This window comes from Aquila chrysaetos, chromosome 12 (genome assembly GCF_900496995.4).
Source record: "Aquila chrysaetos chrysaetos chromosome 12, bAquChr1.4, whole genome shotgun sequence".
Taxonomy (NCBI): domain Eukaryota; kingdom Metazoa; phylum Chordata; class Aves; order Accipitriformes; family Accipitridae; genus Aquila; species Aquila chrysaetos.
This window is the reverse complement of record NC_044015.1, coordinates 8183614-8194101: the sequence shown is the minus strand read 5'-3', so window position 1 is coordinate 8194101 and position 10488 is coordinate 8183614. Positions and strand designations below refer to the sequence as shown.

The following is a 10488-nucleotide window of genomic DNA, read 5'->3' as shown; positions in this document are numbered from 1 at the left end:
ATGAACCTTTGCTGAACTGAACTGGAAGAGAGTATTAAATTAGTTTAAAAAACAAAACAAAACAAAAAAACCAACTAAGTCCCCTGTGAAAACGAAGGCAACAAAAATAACTCACAAATCTGGGCTGAAGTCAGTCAATGACAAGACAAAACAATAGAAGTTCGTTCTTTCCTTAAATATTGAAATGTTTCACTTCAGCATTTTCAGGCTGAAGCAGTTTGCTTTATTGAAGATCATTTAGTTTGAAGCCGCCTTTTTTTTTTTTTTTTCCTGTTCATTTTCAAATGGACCTAAATTTAAAAGGAAGAGAGTTGTGGGTTTTAGTTGTTTTTTAAAGATTAGTCAGTCTCCAAGCAAACCAGAACATTTTGTTACTGGTCAAGCAAAACGGTTTTGGTTGACCCAAAATGAAACGATCTTTTCTCATTATATTAAGTCTTTCCTCTTCAGCTCGGCTCCAAAACCAGAATTTTCCACCAGTAGAAGAAACCAGTCATCCTTTTTTTCCACCTTACTGTTGCAGCAGTAAAGGTCTAATTTTGGTTGGCCCTGTTTTAATCAGAGCTTGCTTTACTAACCTATCCATTTACTGCAGGCTGAGATCTGTGTGATATCAGTGTTTGTAGCCAGGGTGTGGTACAGATCACTCTCCAACTATCTCGAATACCTCATCAAAGCGCTGCTAAGCCTCTTTGGCCATCGGCCTGCTTATTTACAGTCTTTATAGCTACAGCTCAAACCCTGTGAGTGACACTGACGCTTGGAAATCTTCATTAGTACGTGGCCCTAGTAAGCCTTGTGGGTGTCAGTTGGGTGTGCAGTCACGACAGTATTGAAAAAACTAAAGAAAACACTCTCCTCCCAGAGAAACTGCTGAAAAATATCTTCTACACGAACATTGTGAAAGGCAGCTACCAACTGACGGGGGTGACTTTCCAAAGCCATGAAAGGAAGTTGCCTACTAAGGCCTCAGTGAGAGCCAGGCGCTCTGCAACTCAGCAATCCTTTGAAAACCTCCTCCCAGACCCACCCTCGGTGAGTAACAGTTCACTAAGAACACCTATAAACACATGGGGTTTCACATCTCTTTTTGTGCTTGCTGCAGAGAGAAAGCATCAACATTTTGTGAACTTTATTGCAGGAAAGATGCAACATTTCATCTTAAAGACTTCCAAATTGTAGCACGCTTTATCTGTGGGGTGCCAAGTGGCCGAGGCTGCAGGTGGAAGCAGAAGACCATCCCTCAAAGCTCAGTGAGTGCTCAAGAGCTGGCTGGGCGCAGGACATGGTGCACCACAGGTAGCGTTCATTCAAGGTGATGCTGGAGTGCTGCACACAAAATTGGCCATGCTATCTCAAGAGCACTGGTTTATGGTGCTGAGGATAACCTGGCCGACTCGGGCTCCCCTAACCTCTTGTCGTGGCTGCAGCGCAGTACCAGGCAGCTGAGGGGACAGTGAAGTCGTAACCCTGCACATCTGTCTGTTGTAGCTTAAATGTTTGCAGGATGGGCAGGTGAAGCAAGCTAGTGTGTGTCCTGAAGAGCCTGCAGCTTGCTGGTCTCCAAATGGGTTCCTTTGCTGTGGGAGGTGCTTGGTCGTTCTTCCTTTATATTTTTGTTACAGACACCTCCAGAGACCCTGAATGAGGAGGAGGTGGTGGTGCTCTGGACAAGACTCCATGGAGAAATGTCCAATATCTTACTGCAAGGATACAGAAAAGGTGAGGGGATGGCTTGTTTTGCAAATAGGTAGGTGTTGTCACACATCCTCCTTTGGCACTGAATACATGACCTGACCTGGTTGTCCCTTCAGCCACCTGGGCTGAAAACAAGCTAAAACAGTGTAAACTAATTCAGCCCTATGTCTTCATCATGAGTGGCAGCATTTCTGGGGTACCTTGTGGGGATGCCACAGGATGGGAGCAGGGTCCCATGTCACTCCTTGAGGGTCACCAGCATTTCAGTTGCAGAAGGGAGTCGTCTCACCCCAACTTGCTGAGTTGCAGCAGCGTTGAGCTGGGAGAGGTGAGAGGACAGCATCCTCCAGCACATGGCTTGCATAGCTGGAAAGAGACACATGAACTGGCCCTAGCACACGTTGGACTCAGCTGTCACATTGGAGGTATTTGGCATGTTATGGTAATAAAGTGATTTTCACATCATATAATAGTCTACTGCAAATACATATTACAAGCACTGCTGGCTCTTGGGTTTGGCAACCATCTGTCCTTCTGTCTTGCCACGAAAAGATGATGATTTCCCACACAGACATTTGCAGAGGTGGCAGGACCTACACAGTTGGCTGGCACCAAAAGTGGTACAGCTAGTGGTACAGATGTGCATGCCCATGAGAAGGGTGATGGGGCCGTGATAGCAGTGGGAAGAGGTGGGACTGGGGTGGGAAGCATCACAGTCATAGGAACAAGACTGGAAGAGGTGTCAGGCGCTGGCCAGTTCTCAGCTGGGAGCCAGCACACCCCGATGGGATGTGCATTATCTCAAATGAGCCAACAAAAATGATTCAGCAAAGCAAGGTCAAAAATGTTGCACAGCAGCCTGCAAGCCTGCACCCGTGGGGTGTCTGTGGGTCCCCATCTCCTCTAGAACCTGTGTGGGCATCCACACACCCGAAATCACCAAAACCTGCATCTCATTGTCCCAGAGCTGCATTGACCTTTCCTCTGCCTTGTCCAACAGATGTTTATTGTTAAAAATACCTGGTGATGGAGCCTCTATGGTGGTCTTAAGTCAATTCTCTCCATGTTTTGCTGCCCTAACTGCTGGGAAGCCACTCCGTATGTCTAGCCTGGGTCTCACTTTCTTCTTCACCTATCCAACATGGATGCTAAAAACACATAACCCTTGCCTCTTCACAGCTGCATTTTATATATTTAAAGACTATTATCATGTCTTCTACCCTTCACTTCTCTCCCATCCAGACTAAACAACTGCAGTTCATTCACTTGAGCATGTAACAACAATAAGTTTGTTTGATGAAAATTCAATTTGTTTAGCGCAGTGGTTCTAATCACTCATGTTATGCCAAAGATAACAAACATTTAGCAAATTTCTCTTCAAATCTCTAGTTTTATCAACTGTTTTGACAGTTAGATTATAATTTTTACGCAAATGGTTAGAAGTAAAGCAATTGCTTTCTAATTTTTCTATATAAATGTTTGAATTACAAGTTTTACATTGAGCAATGCAATTAAAAGCACTATAGAACTGTCATGAAATATTTAACTTGGGTTTTAAAAAGTATTCTTTAAAAGATATTTTAAAACTGTTTAGAAAGTATCTTTTTAAAGTCATTAGCTGCAAAAATAATTCTTAAGCTATATGAAAATATATGTCAATAATTGCTCATTTCCACTTGTTTTATTGCTTAGCTCTGGTTTTGCCATCCAAAGTGGTAAATTTATAATCTTCAGGATATTTCTGGTCAGGATTTATTTTATTTTATTTTACCAGCTTTTTTCTTAAGGTGCCTTTTTTAGCCAGCTTTTAATCCTGTTGAGATTTTTTTTTCATGCAAATATTTTAAGATGAGGAATTACTAAGGAATATTTTTGTCTGTACAGAAAATATGTCTTAAATAGTCTCAGTGAGGAAAGAAAGACAGACCCCCAAAATATCAGTAAGAATTTTAATTTTTTTTAAAAAGAAAACATTCATACTGCATGCTGAGCTTCCTTTCAGTTCAGATTTTATTTTCTGAAAGCTGAACTTAAGGAAAATGCTCAAAAGTTGAAACAAGAAAACATGGGGTGGGGGCCTTAAAAGCTGAGATATTTTGAGGCTCAGTTTCAAAGCAAACATATCATTGTAATGAGAAGTGCCCTGGAAAAACACGCCTCTCTCCCCACCCAGCTCTGCTTGTCACCAGCCCTGCTTGGGATGCATAGAGGAGCGGGTTTAGCCCCTGCGCGGTGTGGAGCCTCTGTGCCTGTGCGACCAACTCTCCCCCCAGTTTGGCTGCTGACAGCCCCGGGCACCCTTGGGAAGAAAAAAGCAGTGTCTGCAGGTCTTGATGGGCAATTTGCAGCCCACTGGAGTCCATGGCAAAAATCATACTGATTTCTGTAGCCCTGCACTGTCTCTTTATGCCATGCCCCTGGCCCTGTTGAGATGTTTTTCTTTGGTCCAGCCCCACTGGTGCCATAGACAGCCCTGCAGCATCCTGCAAGGAAAGAAGAGATATCTGCTAGGAGCCCTGCTAGGACATGTCCCCTCTTTTGCTGGGATTTGAGAAGTAAAATTTGGACCTTTTAAAGTAAAACAGCTGTGGCTTCAAGCCAGGCCTTAGCCCAGGGGTCAAGAGATTACCCTGAAGGTCTCTGTGAAAGGTAACTCAGAGGAAGCAAGGTCACAGCCTTAAACTTGCTGCATAAGAGTCTGTCTCTTCACTGGAAAATGTATAAAGATGCACAAATCAAAAGATGTCGAAAAACATTGGTTTGTATGGTTTAAAAAGCAGGTTTCCAATGTTGTTTTTTTCACTCGGTAGCTCTTTAGATAAGTGGACTTTTTGTTTCCCTCTAATAAATTCTTACAAACCAAAAGACTGCCTTGGTCCCAGAAATGACAGTGCTGACTTAACCCCACTTGCTGGCTGGTTAAGGGGAACAGAAACTGGGGAGACAGAATAATGCTGTATCTTTTAATTCAGTTTTCTCACCTCATTCCAGAATGGGAATAATTCATTTTGCAGTGGAAACACTATTTCCATTAGATATACCTGCATTTTTGTATAAATCCTCAAGCCAGCCCATTGCAGTATGGATGGTAACTGCAGGACAATGCTAGGGCTGTGTTCTCCCAGTGTTACAGGGGTTTGAATCGCTGGCTATGGTTTTGCATCCGGAATAAAGCAGCCAAGGGGCAGAGTAAAACACACAGCACCCACTGTTAACCTCCTCCGGAGCTGAGGTGCTGTAACACCGTTATATATCTCGTTGCACTCAGAGCCCCAGCTTGCTGTGGGCTGAGCTCTGGGTTCCAAATGCAGCTATGGCCTCGAGCACCTGGTTAGGAGAAGGCTGGTGCTGAGCCAGGCATCCTGGCACTTCCCTGGCTCTGCCCAGTAAGGCCCTATTAAAGAACAGGGCGTTAGCACATGGTTGAGGTTAAAGACATGCTCGTATGCTGTTTTGGATCTGGGCCTGGGGGCCAGGCTCAGCCAAGCTAATTTCCACCTTGGTTTCTGTGTCTGGTGTTTCCTAATGGACATCTCAACCTTCAGGCTATTTAACCAGTAAAAAAACCCCACTGCACACAGAGACCAGTATCGATACAAGGCTTGAGGCAGAATCTAATTCACCACCCACTGAAAAATGGGCAAAACTAGATTGCCTTTAATGGGCTGTAGAGAAGTTATAGCTCCATACACGGGTGTTTGCAGCCTCAACAACTGAAGTGCCCTCTTGCTTTCAGTGCCATGCTAAGAAATTAAATTACTCATCTCAGGCTTGGAAGCTGCCTGGCCAGTTCAGCAGAGGATTCAGCGAAAGAAACTTTCATAGCATACATGTCAAAATCATCCTTTAAAGGACAAATTAAACCACGAGTTATTCTCAAAAGGCAGGACTTGCTCCTTGCTCACACAGTGCCATGGCTCATCTGGACACGGTCATTCTTCCTAAGCCAGCCTGTGTTATGCTCTGGTACAAGATGGGATAGTATTAACATGCATACAGTTTGATAGATTTTTTTCATTAGAAAGAGAAATAAATGGATTTAGGAATTTTTGCCCCTGTTTCTTTCAGGATGGTTTTTCCCCGGGTCTCTTGAATTATATGTCAAAGTCCTTGGGAGCTCACGACAGGGTCTGAAACACAAGCAGAAGTGGAACTGTCCTTCCCTATACACGTCTTTCCCTGTCTCACATTAGGGCCCAGTCTTTTACTGGGAGAGCGTTCTTTTGCGTGTTACTGCGACAGTGCAGAGAGTGGTGAGCGGAATCAGGTTAAAAACATACATCTAAGTCAGGGAGTCCCTTGCTGGAAGAGCTTATTTGGCTCTTAAAAACCGCAAAAGTTTTCAGTACGAACTAAACCGATGCAAATTGAAGTTATGTCCTGGTACAAATTGTATCTGTCCTGGGTTGAAATGTCATCTGAGGTCTGACCCTGAGGTCTGACCTGGAGAGTCCAATTTGCCAGCCATTGATGACACTTCCACACTGATTTGGGAATTGCACAAGAAAGGATGTTTTTGTGATCTGTTGGTGCTTCCTGCTTCTAGAGCCAGCAGACTCCAGGTCAATTAGACCAACAGAAAATGGATGCAGCAGTCATGGAGGTCTCCAGGCCTGCTAGCAAGACAGCAGCTCTTGAAGCACAAGAAGATACAGGATTCAAATCCATCCCCAGATGTAAAAGAAAGGTTTGCATTGTTGCTTGGGATGGTGTTCCAGGGGACGGAAAAGAAGGTTTCTATTTTCTCTTCATCTGGCCTTGTCCAGCCTGTGTTGTAGCAACATTTGCTTGGATAACACTTTATTCCTAGGTGGCAAATATTCGGTGCCATGTTATGCTCACAGGACTTCAATCAGCCACAGAACACAGCTAGCCTCCGTTTTCTAAATCTGCTGTTGGTAAATGCCCCGTGAAATGACTTCACTGCGTTATAATTGTTCCTGGAGAAAACTGGCCCAACGGCTGGTAATTAAACCTTTGGCTGATGGAAACTGTTAAAATGGATTGCTGCTTTGCCTATAGCGTTATAGTTAACAACTCCAAAGTCTTTATACTTTTTCTATAAAACACGTGGGAGTTTTATGCCTGGAATATCTGAGGCAATAAAGTGAATATGGTGCTTCATTTTTGTTTGTAGCATTAAAACTTGGAAGAGAAGAAAGAACTAAGGTTCAAGAATGAGATCTGGCATTTGTACTTCACAAAGCACATTCGGTTCATATCTGTGGGATCAGTACTGCCCATTACAGTGATTTAGATACCAGGGCAGATTCAGATTCCCGAATCCTGTACAGGCATCTAAAAGTGAATTAGGTGCCTACACCTTGTTGTGGGGCTGGCCAATGCTGATTCATTGTAAAATTCAAGCTGACACCTGGTTCTGCTGTCTGGACTCCCTGGAGTTTGAGAGCATTTGAGTCAAGGTTGGATTACAGTTCTCATTCAGATCTCTTCTGTGGCTGGTCAGGTTTCCTGGAGGAAGCCATAATCCCATCTGGGCATCCTTCCGCATCCCTCAGCCCCCAGACTCACCCAGGAAGGACCTCCCGGTCAGCGCCGACAGAATCAAGATAACCACGCTCCCCTTCTCCTCTGCTGGATGCCCGTGATGCTTCCACTCAGTATCAAGGCCTACAGCTAAGCAGCGGGTGAAAAACTGTAGCACTTCTGTTCCCTGAAGGTACTCAGCCAAATCCGATCAGAAACACTTAACGCCTGCCAGTGAGTGGCAGTTCAGGACTGCTTCTCCTCTGACCAGGGCTGGTATTTATGGGACGCGTTAGTCACGCAGGAGCTGTTAAAAGTGCTGCTGCGATAAATTGCAAAGTCATACGTGGTCATCAAGTTATGAGTTTGCTCTGGGAGACAGCAATACTTCAGAGCTTGCCTAATCCCTTACAGATTGGAAACGGGGAGGGATGTGGTTAGGCACTGAAAACGTCCCCGTTTTATTGCCAATGATGTATTATTTAAGCCTCCAGTCCCCTGGACCGCTTCAGCTAAGCCTGGGGCTCGTGCCCTTGTGTTCCAGCCGGCTTACTCCCGGTGGGAGGTAAGCTCGTCTGCAAGACCTCTGATAGGCTTAAAGCAGCCACAAGCGTTTGGGCTGGATGGAAAAAAATGCTTGTTTTCATGGCTACTGAGAGAATATTGCTGTATGTTGCAGGATCTTTTCAGTTTATACCTAAGGATTGAAGTATGCGTGTGCATCCTTGCGCGTAATGGCCAAAGCAGACCTTCAGAAACATCAGTATGGGCAAAATACTACTTTTCCTTGCCGATTTCCCCACTGTTAACTTATTAAACCTCATCAGCACCTAGCTGTGCAGATGTCCCTGCCTCATAGCTCCCTTACTACACAGGTCCCAAACACGTGCTCTGTACGCCCTGCAAACGCAGCTCCAGATGCGCTGGAGCAGGCATTTTGCCTTCTTTTCTACCTACCTAATGACAAACTATAAATGACCAAGGGGTCGTGGTGATGCTCCTTGAAGCTTGCTTTATTTGGGAGCGGCTCCTCCCCTTCATTTACGCCTAATTAGCTGGGACTGGCTGAGCTCTTTATGGCATTACATCCTTAGGAGCCCCCGGGATGTGCCCCGTGCAGCTTACCGCGCACGGCAGAGCTGCCCATGCCGTGTGCCGAGCCCGCGGCAGCCCTGCTGCACGGCCAGCCTTCCCTGCAGCCCCTCTGCCGCGCCAGGAGCCTCGCGGACGTGACTGCCCGGCGGACCCACCGACGGGGCGCTGGGCCTGCCCGCCCGCTGAGGAGCCCTGGCGCGGCCCCGCCGGTGAGCGGCAGCCGGAGGCGGCCCGCGGCCTCCGGGCCCTGTCCCCTCCGGAGCCCAGCGACCCCCCCGCCAAGGGCCGGCCCCGTTCTCTCCTGCTCGAGACCCGCTCCCCCCGCCCGCGGCCTACCCCTCCCCGTCTCCTCCGGGCGCCATCTTCCCCGCCCCGCCGCCGCCGCCGCGTTGCCGTGGAGGCGCGAGGCCCCCATAGCGCGCCCGGCCGGGGCTGTCCGCGGCGTTTGCCTGCGGCGAGCGGGCGGCGGTGGCGGGGCAGCCTCGGGCCCTGCCTGCCGCGGCGCCCCGTCAGCGGAAGGAGGAAGGAAGCGCCATGGCCGAGGCCTGGGCTGGCTTCTCGCAGGAGGAGCTGCGGCGCCTGCGGGGCCAGCGCCCAGGTACGGACCGCGACCGGGCTCTGGCGGGGGCCGGGGCTCGGGACCGGGCCGGCCGCAGCGCCCGCCCCGGTTCGCGGGGGGCAGCGGGCCCGGGAGCGGCGCGGAGGAGCCTCCGGGCCCTCGGCACCCCGTCAGCCCCCGCAGCTGCACCTACATCCCTTCGTCCTCTCAGCCTCCCCGTGCCCTCAGCCCTCTACGTCCACACCTCTGTCCATCCCCTCAGCTCATCCGATCCATCCCCGTATCAAACACATGAGCTTCTCCAGGCAGCCCCTCGTTTCCCCCAGCCAGTCCCTCGGCCCCTCCCGTCCAGGCCCCATCTCTCACTGCTCTCCTCAGTCTCCCATCCAGCCCATCTGTCTCTCCACCCGCAACTTCTTTGTCACATTTCCAGACTCTCCAGCCCCTTGTCCTGCAGCCACATCTGCCTGTCCGCTAGCCCGCTCGTGTTTCCAGCCTCCTCTTTGCCCATCTGTCACCTCGTTCTTCCCTATTTTTCACTTTACAAACCCCCAGTTTGCCCACCAGGCTGCCCGGCACCCTTTTTTTAGCCCTAGATCTCTCTCTCCATGAGTCCCTCAAGAGTTGCCTTACTCCTATCTATGGCTCCTCCTTTAGTCCCGCAGTCCAGGCCCCTTATTCTTCCCTGTCCTCATTTTGGATGCTCACATCCTTCAAAACTCCCGATTCTTAGGCTAACAAAACATTCCCAGGTTCCTGGGTTTTCCCCCACATTGCCTTCCCGTGACACCCTGGCGTGTCTTTTCCTTATGTTGGTTTTGCACCAGTTTGCTTGCCCGGAAAAGCTAATTCACAGAGTCTGTCTTTGATCTTAAGATTTGGTTTTAATCCTGTTTCTCCCTCTCATCCATTGATAGATTTGTATGAACCCTTGGAGCAGCAGCATCGCCCGCACACTGTGAATAAGAGTCGGAAGCAATTGCAACGAGAAAAAGCCCTCCAGCAGCAATGTCAGAAGCTGGGACTGCAGGGTGGAGCAGCCTCTGTTCCTCCTGAGCAGTTGCTTTCTGTACCAAAACACAAGCCTTGTCATCCTCAGCAGCCCGTGCCACCGCCTCATCCTCCTTCAGCAGGAGATGAAAAGCAGAATGACAACCGAGACCAGCAGAAGGAAGTGACACCGGTAGATCCCTGTAATGGCAGTGACAATGGCCAGACCCGCCCTGCAAAGCCAAACTCCAAAGTGGAGAAAAAGAAAGTGGAATTGTTAGTAAGTCGGTAAAATCAGAGGATGGGTTTTATTATTTTGTATTGATTCATTCTTTGGTTGTGAAGTAAAGTGAACTTTTCTGTATCTAATAGGAAGGTTTGAGAGATCATGTTTGCTTCCTCTGCATTGAACCTTTGTTTTTCATCTCTCGTTGGGTTAAACCTGATTCAGGACCAAATTCTGTAGCATAATCCATGCAGATACGCACCGTGCTGTCTTCAGATAATGTCCTATGGCAGTAGGACTGTACATCATAAAGCGCCCAAGATGTAGGACTGTCTTAACGGTTTATGAAGACTTAATCTCACCATACTGCTGTGCAGACAAGTCAGCAGCCACAACAAAAAGCCCTTTTTGGAGTAGATATGCTGTGATTTGT

General features: G+C 47.9%; 1 protein-coding gene and 1 long non-coding RNA gene across 7 annotated transcripts in view; one reads left to right on the top strand and one right to left on the bottom strand.

The window, feature by feature from the left end:
• Window positions 1-8183: 8183 nt before the first annotated feature.
• LOC121233698 lies at window positions 8184-8642 on the bottom strand. The gene is made up of 2 exons (XR_005933680.1): window positions 8436-8642; window positions 8184-8387 (listed from the first exon to the last, which is right to left on the bottom strand). It is a non-coding gene; the product is annotated as an uncharacterized LOC121233698 (long non-coding RNA).
• Window positions 8643-8756: 114 nt separating this feature from the next.
• GORAB (golgin, RAB6 interacting) overlaps window positions 8757-10488 on the top strand; it is a 33668-nt gene continuing 31936 nt past the window's right edge. For 3 of the 6 annotated variants that reach the window (XR_005933679.1, XM_041127802.1, XM_030032395.1), the window contains exons 1-2: window positions 8757-8878; window positions 9757-10117. Coding sequence is in view for 4 of the 6 variants with exons in the window: in XM_041127802.1 (XP_040983736.1) it covers window positions 8815-8878; window positions 9757-10117 (425 nt within the window). In the remaining 2 variants the exon portion in view is untranslated. Of the gene's footprint in view, window positions 8879-9756; window positions 10118-10488 lie in introns of those variants that run through there. The other 3 variants (XM_030032397.1, XM_041127803.1, XM_041127804.1) reach the window with 2 other exon arrangements.